General features: G+C 32.8%; 1 protein-coding gene across 4 annotated transcripts in view; it reads left to right on the forward strand.

The window, feature by feature from the left end:
* Positions 1 to 17,081, forward strand: part of ARMC3 (armadillo repeat containing 3) — a 129,875-nt gene that overhangs the window by 88,547 nt on the left and 24,247 nt on the right. For 3 of the 4 annotated variants that reach the window (XM_074192987.1, XM_074192990.1, XM_074192988.1), the window contains 4 exons: positions 2,202 to 2,338; positions 7,923 to 8,091; positions 14,093 to 14,193; positions 15,948 to 16,034. In XM_074192987.1, the coding sequence (XP_074049088.1) occupies positions 2,202 to 2,338; positions 7,923 to 8,091; positions 14,093 to 14,193; positions 15,948 to 16,034 (494 nt within the window). The remainder of the gene's footprint in view (positions 1 to 2,201; positions 2,339 to 7,922; positions 8,092 to 14,092; positions 14,194 to 15,947; positions 16,035 to 17,081) is intronic. The other variant, XM_074192989.1, reaches the window with a different exon arrangement.

The following is a 17,081-nucleotide window of genomic DNA, read 5'->3' on the forward strand; positions in this document are numbered from 1 at the left end:
TTGCATTCCTTCCTTTGTATATTTTTGCACATATTTTGACCACTTTTTATGAGAATACTTGAGATATATAGATTCATTATGGAATTGATTGTCAGGTTTTTTATTGAAGGTTTTTAATGGAAAATTTTTTTCAATCAGTGTATTTCTTCCTATTATAGCTGCATTGCCCTTTTTAAGTTTATATAATCAAAATTTTCTGTTTTACCTTTTATAATCTCTTCTGTCTCATATTTGGTCATGAATTTTTGTCCTGCCAATAGTTGTAGATTAATTTTCTATTAGGATTTGTGTGTGTGTGTGTGTGTGTGTGTGTGTGTGTGTGTGTGTGTGTGTGTGTGTGAGCTACATAGCCCAGTAGAGAGCACTGGGTCTTAAGTCTGGACTACTCGAATTCAAATTCTGCCTCAGTCCCTTCCTTGCTATGTGGCCTTAAGCAAGTCATTTGACTTGTTTCAGCCTCAATTTTTTCATATGTAAAATAAGGATAGTAGCACCTACCTGCCAGAGAGTTGAGATGAGGATCAAATGGGATACCATAGATGAAGTGATTTGCAAATCTTAAATAAAATGTCAGCTAATATCTCATCAGATTCTTTTTCTAACAGTTCTAATCGAAGACTCTCTGATAGATTGTATTGTGGAAATTATCAAACACTAGATTGCTCTACATATGTGCTTCTAGGTAAGGCTTTTAGACTCTAGTTGAATAATATAAATTAATATATATTTTAATCAGAACCAGATTGTTTTGATAATTGTTGCTTTGTAATCTAATATGAGAGCAGGGGAAACCAACTCCCTTCTTTTACCTACTATTTTCATTGAGAATAAAATTCATATGGGATGATCAAGATGATTATTTTTGTTCATTTTATTTGTTATTCTTTGTGATTTGATTGATATAGTAAAAAAATCTAAAAAGGTTGAGCATTATAATATATAATATTATATAATACGATATTATAATATTTTTAATATTAGATTTATCCTAGGCATGAATATTAGCTATATCTGCCTTTATAAAGATCTTAATATAATATAATACAATACAATACAATATAATATATGATATATGATATATAACATAAAATAATATAATATAATAATATAATGATTATAATATAATAATTATAATAATATTATTTTATATATTATATTATAATATATCATATTATATAATATATTTATATGATAATCAGAACTAACATTTATATAGTGCTTATTATATGCTAGACATCATGCTAAATACTTTACAATTATTATCTTACTTGATCCTCACAACAACCCTGAGGTAGATATATAATTATTGCTATTTTACATTTGAGGAAACTGAGGCAAACAGACTTGCCTAAGGTCACACAGCTAGTGCCACACTCTAGATTTGATTGAATTCCCAGAACTCTAATCATTGTACCACCTAGCTGCTTCCTAATCCTCTGTTTCTCAAACTCCTAGATATTTAATATATTTTGGTAAATGATTAGCAGTTTGTCTTTTTCATCCTGTTGACTTTTGTTTAATACTATAGAGATTTAATGATTTTTACTGATTTGTTTTGTAATCTGTTTTGCTAAAAGTATTGTTTCTTATTCTTTAAGATTTTTAAAGTATTATATGTTTGAAAATATCTTTTTTTGTTTGCTTATACTAAATCTCTTGATTTCTTTTTTTGTCTTATTTCTATAGCTAGTATTTGTAATATTATGTCAAATAATAGTGGAGACTGGGATTATCTTCACTCCTGAACTTATTGAGGTAGTTTCTTGTATTTATGCATTAAAATGATGCTGGTACTTAAGCTTAAAAATATCTTTGATTCTAATAAGGAAAGGTAATTTTATTTTTATTATTTTTAACAAATAGTACATTTTGTTAAAATCTTTGTCTACTTCTATTGATATGATATTTGGATCTTTGATTAGAAGAATGGTAATGCCTTCAGTATAGCTAAAAAACTCCAAGAAATGGTGAATTTGGGAAGTGGAAGATAATAAATTGATTAAAGCAAAGCAAGATTTCACACACTCCTTTACAGGCAATACTCATATTGAAGAAAACATGGTTCCTAAATTATGGAAATATTGCAATAGTTACATTTTTTTTGGTTTGGTGAAAACAGTAATTTAACTATTCATATGTCGAAGAGAATTATTTAAAAGGTTACTAAATACTTGGTGAATTACTTTCCCCCCTATTTTTAGTTTAAGAATTCAGGTGGACTTGAACCACTTGTGGAACTGCTACATTCAAAAAATGAGGAAGTCAGAAAACATGCTAGTTGGGCTGTGATGGTTTGTGCAAGTGATGAGCCAACATCTGTTGAATTATGCAGACTAGGGTAAGAAGTTATTTTTTGTCATTTTAATAGAAATGTTTAGTTATATAACTTTTATAAATGTTAGGAATAAAGTTCTTAAGTTATAGATGCATACTAACTTCAAAAGATTTTATTTAGTTTTAAATTGGTTCAAATTTTCACTGTTTACATAGTAACATCAATGGTAAAATGAAATCGGTCCAAATGAGTAAAAAAGTAGATTAAATAGTCTGGATGATTTACAGCTATAGGCTTTTTAAACCTATCATTATACAGATCACATTTGACAACTCATATGAATAAAGATTTATTGAAATAAGTGGTAGGCCATGTAAAGTTGAAACAAACACCTTGTTCTTTAAACTTATGAATGCACTCTAAAGCATAGATGTAAGATTAACAAATAAACTACATCCCCAAGGAAGAGAATCAACTTTCCACGGACTTCACTGCACCCCTTTAAATTGCTGAGTTCTCAGGAGCTATGCATCATCAGTAAGTAGTCTACTAGTTCCTAAGAATTTGGTCACAGGGAAATATTTCTCTCATTTTCTCAAAAACTGATTTCTCCTGCTTTGGGGGATTCTTCCACATCACCTGAAGAAATGACTTCACAATTCCTACCACCCTGGCTATCTTCCCTGTCCTGCCTTTACCTGCTTACTTTCTATTAGTTCCTTCTTTTATGCTTTTAACATATATAAACACAGCCTTCTTAAAATTAAACAAAAAACCCACCACACTAAACATCTGCTACCTTTCCCAGACACCAAATACCAGTCCAATATTCTAAGAGGCTTTTAAGAGCTTTAAAGTTTATCCCAAATGTGCTCTTTTAATTGATTCCCTTTTTAATTATTTGATTTGCAAATTGCTTGACATATAATATGTTTATTAATAAATGCTAGTTGTTTACTTGCTTGAATGATTTAACATCCGTTATGAATATAAGACTATGTTAGACACTGGGAAATAGACAAAGTTCAGGTAGGCTCTCTCCTTGTCCTTGTGGAACTCATAGTTTCATACTTTAATATATAACAAATAGATTAATAAATATAATAAAATAATTCACCATAGGTGCATTAGAGAGGTATGTGTTGTTCTGTCAAATTCACTTCCACATGGATGCTACCAATGGAGGTTGGGAAAGATAAGACCAGGCTCTTTGCAAAAGATAGTATTTGAGGATAACCTTTAGATGGAAGGGAAAACATCCCAAGCAAAAGAAAGAACATGAACAAATGTTGAGGAAGGAATCGTATAAGGCAGATTGTGGGGAAGAGGGCAATAAATAGTCCCTTTTGACCAAAGTATAAAATAATATAAGTGAAATTAGGAGAGATAAAGGCCAAAGGAATTTACAACTTTATTTGTTAGACAGGAGGGACCCACTAAAGATTTTATTGTTTTTGAAAATATAAGTGTGGCATAACCACATTATCACATGAAGAAGACTTTTTATCAAAAGAATGAAAAATAGATTGAAAGAATAAAAAGAGTAGGGAAAGGAATACCTTTGGAAGCTATTACACTAGACTAAGAGGACCTAGATTAGGGAATAACAGCAGGAAGAGGAATGTGGTTAGAATCAATAGAACAAAATAATTATATATGAGAGGTGAAGGCAAGAAATTTCAAGGTTTTTATACATAGGTGATTAGGTCATGGTGGAGGTCTTGAGTAGCTCATTGAAACTATGAGCTTTGTCACTGTCTGTTTGCAAAGATGGACATACCATATTAGTGAATTCTGCAAAAAGGTGATCCAATGAAGAAGAAAATATCGAAACAGTCAAGTATCTTTGCCAAGAATCCCCCTGGACAGTATTAAAATTATAAAAAGTTATGACACTAGAAGATGAGCCCCTTAGGTTAGAAGGTCCAATACACTATTGGGGAGGAGCAAAGGACAAGTAGTTCCAGTATCAATGATGTGGCTGGATTAAAGCCAAAAGGATGTGTCTAATGATAAAAGAAAAATCTCATGCTGTAAAGATCAATACTGAATAGGAAACTGGAATTAAGCTCTATAAACCAAGGTAAACTGGGTGAATCAAAAAGAAGATAGAAAAATTTAACATTAACATCTTAGGTGTCAGTGAACTTAAATGGATAAGAATGGGTAAATGTAATTCATATGATCACTATACATATATATATATATATATATATATACACACACACACATACATACATATATATATATATGTATGTATGTATTAGTAAAGTCAAGAATCCGTTTGAAGAAATGGAAGAGCCTTCATAGTAAATAAAAGGATGAGAAAACAGTACAAGGATGTAATCTTAAAAATGACCAAAAGATACTGTTCAAATCCAAATCAAACTACAACCACTATGCTCCAACCACTACCAAAGAGAATAACATTGATCTACAACAGCTTCTAGAAATAAAACTAAAAAAAATATCAAAAACAAAAACATAAGATAATTGGAAAACAAAAGATAATTGGAATAACAGTCAAGGTTGGAGTGTAAAATGAAGCAGGTCAAAGACCTATAGAATTTTGATGAGATAACTCACTAGTCAAAGTAAACACTGTTTATCAACAACTCAAAAGACAACTCTACCCAGGGACATCAATAGTCAATACTGAAAGCAGATTGATTATATACTTTGCAGTCAAAGGTGGACAATCTCTCTACAGTTAGTTAAAAGAAGATTTGGAACTGACTGGTTCAGATCATGAACTTCTTATTGCAGAATTTAGCTGTAAATTGAAAAAAAAGTAGGAAAAACCATCTGACCATTTTAAGGTATGATATAAAATTACATCCTTTATGAATATGAAATAGAAATAACATAAATTTAAGGGATTAGATCTGACAGATAGAATATCTGAATATAGACAGAGGTTCATAATATTGTATAAGAGGCAGCAACAAAAACATTCCAAAGAATAAAAAGAATTAAGAAAACGATATTCCAATGAGGCTTTATAAATAGCTGAAGAAAGAAGCAAAAAGGAAAGGAGAAAGGGAAAGCTATATCTAATTGAATGCAGAATTCCATTGAATAGCAAGAAGAGATGATGAGGCTTTTGTAAATGAGCAATTCAAAGAAATAGAAGAAAACAATAGAATGCAAAAGACAAAAATCTCTTCAAGAAAATTAGAGATATCTAGGGAATATTCCATGTAATATGGGCATGATAAAAGACAAAAATGGTAGCAGAAGAACCATATAGGAAAGATCTTAATGTAACCAATAACCAGATTACTGATCTAGAGCCAAATATTCTGAAAAATGAAGTCAAAAGGGTCTTAGGAAGCCTTGGTAACAATAAGGTAAATGAAGATGATGGAATTTCAGCGAACTATTTAAAATCCTAAAAGATGATACTGTTCAAGTGCTGTACACTCAACATACTAGCAAATTTGAGAAGCTCAATAGTGATCACTGGTTTGGAAAAATATCAATTTACATCCCAATATCAAAGACTATTGTGATTACTGAACAATTGGGCTTATTTTACATGTTATTCTTAAATTTTCACAAGCTAGACTTCAGTAATAGGTGAGTTGCAAATTACCAGAAGTTTTGGCTCATTTTCAAAGAGGCAGAAAAACCAAATTGCCAACATTGGCTGGGTTATAAAAAAGAAAAAAAAAGCAAGGGAGTTCTAGGTAAAAAAAATGACTGTGTGGATCACAAAATTTACTGTGTGGGTTACTATGTAGAGCAAGTCCTCAAAGAGTCGGGATTACCAGATTATTTTAGTTATCTCCTAAAAAATCCATATACAGGGCAAGATGTAGTTGTTACAGTCAGACTTACTGGCAAAAATTAAAACAATGAGAGCTGTTTCAGATTTCATATTCTTGGGGTTAATGATTATTGCAGATAATGACTATAGCCATGAAACTTAAAATGCTCATTGTGGGGAAGCTATGGCAAATTTGGACAGCATGCTACAAAGTAGAGACATGACCTTGTCAACAAAGTTTCATATAGCCAAAGCATGGCTTTCCCAGTAGCCATGTGTGTGTCTACTGAAAGCTGAGTGCCACAGAATTGACACTTTCAAATTATGGTACTGGAAAAGACTTTTGAGAGTCCCTTGGTCAGCAATGAGATCAAATCAATCAATACTTAAATAAATTCAGACTATTCACTGGAAGATCAAATACTGAAGCTAAAGTTTTAATACTTCACATAAGGAGAAGATAGAATACATTGGAAAATATCTTGATATTGGGAAAAATTCAGAGGAAAAAGGTAAAGGAAGTAACATGGAAGTAACAAATATAAGTTTGAATAGATTTTGGGAGATAGTGGAGGATAAAATGGCCAGCTGTGTTATGGTTCATGGGATCACAGTGTTGGACATCACTAAATGACCCAACAGCAATGTCTAGGCAAATGATCATGCATTTAGATTTTAAATTTAGGTTTAAAGGGGAAGATAATAAGCCCAGATTTGGAAAATTTACCATAGAATAGCACTTGCTCTAAGATTAATAAATTAGTTCCTTTTCTTTTTCATTTTAGCATCTAATAGTTTAAGGCTCTGTGCACAGACTTACTTTAATATGCTTTTTATATGCACATTTTTGTTTGTTAAGTAGAGAAAAAAGGAGCGGCTAGGTGGTGAAGTGGATAGAGCACTGACCTTGGAGTCAGGAAGATGGGAGTTTGAACCTGACCTCAGATATTTGCTAGCTGTGTGACCATGGGCAAGTCTCTTAACCCTGATTGCCTCACATCCAGGGCCACCTCCAGTTGTCCTCATTCATCTCTGGCCCCTGGAGGAGAAAGTGAATCTGGTGACTTAGCACAGCCCTCCCCCCCATTCAAATTCAATTCTTGTGCTTGTCACAGCATCACCTCCCTGATCTCATAGTCTTTTTCAAGAACAAAGGACAGGGTCGGCTAGGCAGCGCAGTGGATAAAGCACCAGCCTTGGAGTCAGGAGTACCTGGGTTCAAATCTGGTCTCAGACACTTAATAATTAACCTAGCCGTATGGCCTTGGGCAAGCCACTTAACCCCATTTGCCTTGCAAAAAAAACTAAAAAATAACAAAGGACAAACATCATCAGCCAAGAAGAGAACCTACTCAATCTTAAATGCTCTTGAAATAGAATCATAATTTTGCTTCAAATGAACAAAGGTAGTTTGACTTGCTCATTGTATCCTATTTTAATAGTTTATATTCTTTGAGAGAAAACTGATTTTGCTTTAGTGATTATCAGATTATGGAGAATCATATAATTCCTGGAAAGCTGCTCTTGTAGTCAAGGTCTGAGTTCAAATATGGCCCCTCATCCATCCTGACTGTGTGATGCTGGGCAAGCCACTTAAGCTCTCTGTAGCCTCAGGCAACTCTCAAACCTATAAATTGCAGTGATGAAAAGGATTTACATTCTTAGAGAAAGTTCTCATCTGGAGTCACTTAGACCAATTAAATAACTAGGAAGTGGGGAGAGGGAGTTGTCAATATTTATCACCTATTAGTCCAAAGAATAAGAGGTTATTCCTTTCCCCCCCAAAATTGTCATTTATGATATTAAATAGGGGGGGGGTGTAATTGAAGTATTTTTGTTGAGCAATTAAAGCTTTGGGGGGGTTTGTTTTATTGACAGAGCTTTGGAGATCCTTAATGAAATTAATCTATCAATAAAGCGAAAAAATAATTTTAGTGAAGGAGCCTATAACAGATTGCTTAATAACAATCTTTCCCTGAAGTACTGCCAGACTGGTTATTTGTCATCTAATGATTTGATTCCTGATGGATTCTATGATGCTGGTCGGGTAAGTGTCAGTACTATTTTTTAACATATATTAATTTTATTATTTTTTCTTAAATAATGATGCTACTACATTGGAAATTGGTATTATGCTATTATAGTGCAATTATATAATTATCATCTACTTTACATTTTACACCACTGAGATATAGAAATCAGCTTTTCATCTTTAACTCTGTCAGGCCATTATGATAACCTGTCTTTTATAATTTTAATGTAAATTTAATCACTTATTACCATATTTTGGGGCAGGCTAACATTACTTTACTAACCTTCAGATTAAAAATAAAATTGAGGATAATATTAATAATAGAATTTAGTGTCAACTTTAGAAAATTAATTTCATTTAGAATATTGATGATTTTCTAATTTAAAATCTAATTAAGACTGAGACTGCTAGATTTTTTGGAGGGAAAATTAATTACAGTAGAAAATGTTTATAACTCAATAAATTTTTCCATAGAATATATAAAATTATGTAACATATTTCTGATTTTGAGAGGAATAGGTAACAAAGCTCTACTCCAATACTGTATCAGAGAATGGAAGTGACCATGGATTCTTTTGACTTTTTGTCTTTTAATGTTTTATTTATTTATTTTTCTGACTACATGCAATTGTAGTTTTTAACCAATCATTTCTGGCAAGGTTTTGAGCTTTTCATTTTTCTCCCTTCCTCCCTTCCTTCCCTTTTCTCCCTGACAGAAAGCAATCTGATATAGTCTCTGCATTTATAACCATGCTAAACATAAATCTATATTGTTCATGTTGTGAGAGAAGAATCAGATCCAATGGAAGAAAGAAAACATTAGAAAAATGATAACATATAAATTTTTAAAAATTGAAGATAATAAGCTTTGGTGATCATGGATTCTTGAAGGCTCTTTGGATCCTTCACCGGAGTCCAAGCTCTTGTGGTTTCTAACCATACAAGAAAGGATTTAAGTATCCTGTCAGGAACAAAACTGTACCTGCTTCTCAAGAACCAACCTAGCTTGATTATGGAGAGGATCATCATAGGCTGATCACCTGGTGATGACGTTGTTATCCAACACAACCTTTAAAACAAAGAAAAATACAAAGTGACCTTCAGTCCTGTGCAGTCCATTTCCACTTCTGCAGTGATGGTGTTAGTGGTGGAAAAGGGAACCGAGGGGACTAAGAATCACACCAATTTTGAGAACTTTAACATAGCTAATGGTACTCTTTGACTATGAGATCATTGTACAATCATCAGTAAGTGTTTTTACTTGTATACTAGTCCTAACATTCTCAATATAAATTAAACCAAAACAGAGAAGAAACTTACAACTAAATGGAAAGATGGTTACAGTTTCTCCTGAGATAGACAAATTACTGAGTTCATGGAGTAGGTTTTTATTTTGGACTGAGAAGCAGTAAGAAACATGATTTTATGCAGACCAAAGTTTACTATTTTCAATTTTTAAAAGTTGTCTTTATATATATTATGCTTTTTTCTTGCTTTTTAGTTTTAATTTGATTCTTCATTCACATTATGATTAATATGGACCTACGTTTAGCATGGTTATACATGTATAACCTATATTAGATTCCTTTCTGTCAGGGAGAAGGGGGAGGGAAGGGAGGAAGGGAGAAAAATGTGAAACTCAAAACATAGTCAAAAAATGATTGTTGAAAACTACTATTTCATGTAGTTGGAAAAATTGATAAAATATTCCATAGAGATTTCTTTTTAAAATATTTGAAATGTCAATGAAAAATGTGTTCAGGATTAACACTGTGAAAATTATTAAACTGTATGTATCAGTCAATCTGTTGTACACGAAGATGTTAAAAAGTTCTATGAAGAATTCAATAAGGCCTTCCAAATTATAGCAACATATAATTTGATACTTCAATGATGGCATCTGATAAGTGATATCTGAGATCTGATAAGGATAAGCTAAAAATATATTTAAAAATACTGAAGAGCAAGTAAGGAAGGCAAGAGACCCATAACTTACAAATTAGACAAAAACTGGACAGGTTTTTTTGGAGAACACTTTATTCGAGAAGTGAACAAGATATTAGATATGTCAAGAACTGAATAAGCCTAATAAAAAATTAGCTTGATTATATTATAATGAACAGGGAATTATATGTTCCTGAGATAAGTCAGTCTTAAATCAGCTAAATGTGTACAAATTACCACCTTGTTAGAACAAAGATCAATATGTGGACAAAACAAAAAAATAAAGAAATCAGAAAAGATAGGGCCCTCAACTAAAATGTCTTTATTCTGGTCTTTTTAAATGAGTGATATAAAATCTTGGATGTATATTTATCACTAATTTAGGTAAAAAGACCCAAATTAATTTGTAAAAATCTTACTAAAAAGGATGGGCAGTGACCACACTTTTGAGTCAGTCAAGTTGGCAGCATAAAGCTAGGAAACTCCCAGAGGTTTTCCAGAAGCAACTTTAAATGAAGCCTCTATATAGACTTTAAAGCTATAGATTGCACAGAAAAAAAGAATGAAACAAATTTTCAACTCAAGATATGAAAGAACTTCAGTAAAGGTCTTTGGGATAAAAATGTTCTATAACTCAGCCTATGGCGAAGAGTTGGAAAGCCAAAGAGAGGTTCTTAGCCATGGCACAGCTTAGGTCAAGGTTCAGCAAGCCAACATAGCAGTAAGCTAGTAGTGAGTGTCCCAACCCCAGTTTGGAAAATAAAGTCCAATCCCTTAGAATACTGGTGCAATAGATAGGGCTAGGTTGGATTACACTAACAGGAAACAAACTGCTGCATAATCAAGGTCTTGGCATAAAGAAAGGAAAAGCCTCTTCATACACAATGCCTTGACAAATGTTAAGTCAGGCACCAGATCCTAGCCCTAGCACAAAAAAAAATTTGGGATCATAGTCTCTTTATTCCAAGAGCCAAGATCAGCTATAAAAATAAGCAAAAAAGCCAAAAAGAGCCATAGTCATAGATAGCTTCTAACTTGATAGGGAATGATAAAAATGCCATCTCAGAAGGGGGAAAGCAGTGACAAAGTGCCTTTATGTGAAGCCTCAGAGGAGTTTATGAATTGACCTGAAATCCAAAGAGAGTTCTTGGAATAGCTCAAAAAAGAATTTTTAAAAACCAAAGAAGAAAGGAAGAAAAAAATGGAGAAAAATAATGAGAGTCATGCAGAACCATCAAAAATTGACTGAGGAAATCAACTCTTTTAAAAATAAAAATGCCAACTGGAAAATGAATGTGACTCATCAAAAAAGTAAAATTGATGAACTGGAAAAGTAATACAACTCATTTAAAAGTAAAATTAGCCTACTGGAACAGCTAATTGAAGAAAATAAAACCTTAAAAATTATAATTGGACATAATGGAAACTAATGTATCTATGAGACACCAAGATTCCATCAAACAAAGCCAAAAGGCTAAAAAAATAGAAAAGGATGGGAAGAGTAGTAACAGGATTACTTCATTAATTAGAAAGAAACAGTAATAAACAAAACCCAGTTTAAATAAGCTTGATAAATCATCCTGAAATATATAACAATAAAAGTGAAAAGAAAGTGGAAAAGATCAGCCAAGTTTGGGGGATTTTTATTTGTAATAATAAGCACTTTTCATTATTCTGAAAAGAGAAGCTAACATTCTCAGACTATGATAGCCTAACCCCAGAAGTACTTAAGTAGAAATTGCAGGGCAGAGAACAAAGATCAGAAATGCTGCTATATTAAAGAGAGCTTAAAGGTGAGTTCAATGCTGAAGGTGACATGATGGTGGAGGTATTGAGGTATTGCTTTACAAATTATCTGAAAGAGGGAAAGATACTAAAGACATTTAAAAAAACAATTAGACCTTATTTATGAAAAAAGGCAATTAGAAAACCATCAGTTACTCACTGATATGAAAATTATATATATGTGTGTGTATGTATATATACAGAGAGAGAAAGAGACAAAAACAGAGAGACAGAGAGACAGAGAGAGAGACAGACAGACAGAGACAGACATATAGAGAATATGTGTTCCCACTTAGGTTATTATCTGTTCATAACAAAAAATGTTTTAATATGGCAGAACAAAACCCTTCAAAGATTCTTTTCCAATAAGGTGTCTCCAGCATGATACATCAAAATTACTAAAAGTTTCCTTGAAAGGGATCATTAATGTCAGATGAAGCATAATACATACTACACTATTGCAGAGACTCCAAATTGGAGAGGAAATCTTTGTGGTGTTAAATGTTGTTCTGGTTATATCAGGTTCTAAAACACTGCAGAAAAGATGTATAAAAAAAATTTGACCTGAGCATGTCCACAAGAAAAATCAAGTGGAAGAAGAATATCTATTATAATACTATAATGAGTGATAAGGACAAACCATAGCAGCCATCTCTTAATGTATGTGTACACACACACACACACACACACACACACACACACACACACTACCCCTTGCAGATGGGAAATTGTAGAGCTTCTATGACACTAGATGTCCCCATAAAAATAAAGCCTATATTCAGCCTCAGTCACTTACTAGCTGCATGATCCTGAGCAAGTCACTTAAGCTGATTGTCAAAAGACACTGAAGAAATAAATGGTTAAACCATTCCAGTGTCTTTGAAAAGAAACCCATGGACAGAAATGGCATAATATAGTCGATGTCACCACAAAGTCAACAACATACATAGGGAGAATTGGTTTCTAGAAGGTACAGTGAATAGAGGGGGAGCCCTGAAATCAGGAGGACCTGGGTTCAAATCCAGTATCAGACACTTATTAGTTGGGTGACCTTGGGCAAATTCACTTAATCCTGATTGCCTTGCATCCAGGGCCAGCTCCAGTCATTCTGATTCATATCTGGCCATTGGACCCAGATGGCTCCAGAGGAGAAAGTAAGACTGGTATCTTAGTATAGTCCCCTTCACTCAAATCCAATTCACATGCATGTCATAGCATTATCTCCCTGATGTTATATCTTTGAGAAGGAAGGACAAAATATAAGCATAGAGGAGAATATATACTAGGCAATACAGAGAGTATATACTAGGCAATTCCCACTGTCATAGGAATATAACAGTTTAGTTCAATGAAGAGAGAGAGTCCTTGATCTCACCCAAGGTGAAAACTCCATGAAGGTTCTATAACAAGCTGAAGATATGGGCATGATAAAGTCTTACTGCTCTTTTCATTTCTTCCCCAAAGTCTTTTCCTTCAGCAACCTAAAGTGGGGTTAGCCTCTTCCATTTTCTTTCTCAAAGTTGGAAGTCAAGAGTGTCTGAAGGGACTCATGCTTAAAGAGTTAAGAGTAATACTCAGGACTAGATGAGTTTCTCAAGGGGACACTTGCTTCTCACCAACTTTTTCCAGCTCCTCATGCAGGGCAGGACTTTCATCTCCATCAAAAAGGAAAGAGATCCATAATAATGTACTTTAAGACATGGATTACAAAATAGAGTGGACAAAAATTATGGCTTTGTTATAGTATAAGAATAAGGAGTAATTTTTGAGCAATCCAGATGCTCTATAGGTATCTTAAGAGAAAACTTGAGGCAGATAAAAATTAAGTCTTTATTTCCCAAAGATTATATTAAAATATATTAGTTTATTCCTGAAGTTTGCATTTAATATTTGATGTTGATCAAATATATGTATTAGATTTCTTTTAAAATATTTACATAAAATAATATATACATATATACCTATATACATATGCATATACTTGATCTTTGATAAAGTAAAGATCTTATTATAAGGTCTTCTATCAATGAGGTATTTGATCCCGGACAATTCCATCAGGAAGATTAAAGCCTAAATTGCCCAACTTGGGTGCTTATCTACTTAACTCTAAAATTTACTCTGCCATCTTCCTTGGTTGTTTGAAAAAGTTCTTAGTTATACTTATTGGGTTTTTTTAATGACTACAGTTTTCATTTTAATACTTGACCATTGATCTAAAAATTTTTATTTAAAAATATTTTTTTCCTCTAAAATGAGATCTATGTCTCATCTTTGACTTATTTTGCAGATAAAAACTGGTACAAAACTTCTGCCTTTGAAGGAACTGGCTTTACAAAAGCCAAGTGATCGGCGCGCAATAATCTTAATTAATAGTAAACCTTCTTTAACGTGAGTCACTTCTAGAATTTAAAAATTGTTTGTTCTTGTTTGGTTTTTCATCCATTGTTAGCATATAAATGTAATTTCTCAAATAGGTTGTTGGGTGGGGGAAACCAACTTTTTGTGCTTTTATTTTTTCCAGAGCTAGGGTTTCCTGATGGGAAGTACTAGTTTTGCTATGCCTAACTTGTGAACCTGATTCCTGATGGAGAGATTTGCCAGGTTCATTTGTTAGCACATCCAAGAAAATGAATATGGACTGAATTCATGACCTAGAGGAAATAAGGCAATGAGAATGTAAGAAATGCAGTGCACATTTCCCTTTCTTTCCAAACTTTTGTTGGTTACTTTTATTTTTTTATTAAAGATATTATTTGAGTTTTACAATTTCCCCCCCAATCTTACTTCCCTCCCCCACCATGGAAAGCAATCTGTCAGACTTGACTTTGTTTCCATGTTATACATTGATCCAAATTGAGTATGATGAGAGAGAAATCATATACTTAAGGAAGAGACAAAAAGTCTAAGAGATAACAAGATCAGACAATAAGCTATGTTTTTTTTCTAAATTAAAGGGAATAGTCCTTGAACTTTGTTCAAACTCCATGGCTCTTTATCAAGATACAGATGGCACTCTCCTTTGCAGACAGCCCAAAATTGTTCCTGATTGTTGGACTGATGGAATGAGCCAGTCCTTCAAGGTTGAACATCACCCCCATGTTGCTGATAGGGTGTACAGTGTTTTTCTGGTTCTGCTCATCTCACTCAGCATCAGTTCATGCAAATCCCTCCAGGCTTCCCTGAATTCCCATCCCTCCTGGTTTCTAATAGAACAATAGTGTTCCATGACATACATATACCACAGTTTGCTAAGCCATTCCCTAATTGAAGGGCATTTACTTGATTTCCAATTCTTTGCCACCACAAACAGGGCTGCTATAAATATTTTTGTACAAGTGATGTTGGTTACTTTTAATGCAAATCTCTTTATCAAAGAATTTATAAATGTGTTTTTATAGGTGCTGGTATTCTTTTATTCTACAGATGGCAGGAGCAATAAACCAAGGAGGTTAAAAGGACACATCATTTTGTCAATTCAAATTCTTTGGGAGAAATTTCTGTAGGTCTAATGATTTTTAAAACTTACTGCAGAATTGTTAGCAATCATGACTGATAGCATTGTCATATTGATTGTAATACCAAAGAGCTCTTTAAAAATGTGAGTTATTATAAAGGTATTGTTAAAATAGCTTATTATTCATCATTATTATTATGCTAACTTGAGGACTGCAAAGAGGCTTAAGAGTTTAATGCATCTTTATTTCTTAATTAAATGGAAATTTAATCATTCAATTAATAGTTCTAAAAATGGAGAAACAGTCAAGCAGCACATTTAGGCAATGTATTTTGAGGGTGTTGTTTTTTTAGTGTATTAATATATCAAGAACATCGTTTGTAGGAAACACCCTGTCCTGGGACACTTCTAGGAGAATCATCTCATTTGCTTTCTATTGGCTTTAAATTGAATAATCTTTGATTATTCAGTTATCAATAATCCTATCTGCAGAGCTCTGCTTGAATGCAATTAAAGCCTAAGTTCTTTTTACTTAATTTTCTAAAAACAAAAGGCCTTAGGAAATTTTTTAAGAACTTAAGCTATAATTTTAATTGAAACTTTTGTTTGCATGTTTCAAGGGTCCAACACCAATATTGCCAAATAAATGTCCTCATTTATGAATAATTTTAAATGTGTGAAATTTCAGTTATTCAATTGGATCTCCTCCAAGAATTAAGTTGTCAGTTTCTGTTTCTGGACGATCTACTTCTTCACAGAAAAGAGGGAAATCCAGGTAGGAAGAAGTATTTTGTATTCCAGCATTTTCCCCCTCTATCTTCTGGAGTACAAAATGTACTAAAAGGAATCTCATATTTTGATAATTTTCTACTTTGACTTTGCATGATAATTGATCTCAAAGTTGTTTTTATGAGCATATATTTTGACAAATTATTTATTTCATCTGCATAGAATTGAATCCACCAATTACCAATTCACCTTCACATTTTCAATCACAACCCCTCCATGCTTTCATACCTGGGTTTTTCTCATCCATATTTTCTCAGAAGTCCTCTACAAAACTTCTACCTGATGTTTTGGAGACCTTTTTTTGATTGTGTTTCATTTGTTATAGGGTGTTGTTCTGCTTGCCCATGGGCTTGTTTGTCTGCTGTCTCTCGTTCTCCTTATATGGCTACTCTATATTCTTCCCTGGTCATATGTCTTTGTCAATAATCTTTCTTACATCACTTCTTACATGCAAATTATTTGTATTTAAATAGATACACCTTTGTAGTCAGACACAGTGCAATATCCTTTAAATTACTGAGTTTTTTAAAAAAGCATTAAGCCCAATATATTTTCTTACTCATTCCAGACCCATCTCCTCTTCATCCATTAGCAGTGCTTGGACAAGCTAGATAGACAAGATAGATAGATTGTCCATTCACATATAAATGTATGTATACACACATATATATATACATAAGATTTTACAGAATAATTCAGAAGTCTGGTAGTATAGCTGTATTTCAAAGTATAAATAATATTTTTTCATCCACTTTGTTTTTCCAGTGGATGATTTGAACAGTTGCTATTTTGTCATGGATTTTACTGAGTAGTATGTAGTACTAGTCTGTACTAGTAGTGTAGTATTAATATGTAGTACTGTTACACTAGTAGTGTAAAAGTAGTCATATATAAGATTATATATATAGTATAATATAATATAGTATAGCATAGCACAGCATAGTATAGCACAGTATAATATAATATAATATAATATAGTATAGTATAGTATAGTGTGGTATAGTATGGTATAGAGTATGCAGTATAGTAGTTG

This window comes from Macrotis lagotis, chromosome 7 (assembly GCF_037893015.1).
Source record: "Macrotis lagotis isolate mMagLag1 chromosome 7, bilby.v1.9.chrom.fasta, whole genome shotgun sequence".
Lineage (NCBI taxonomy): Eukaryota > Metazoa > Chordata > Mammalia > Peramelemorphia > Peramelidae > Macrotis > Macrotis lagotis.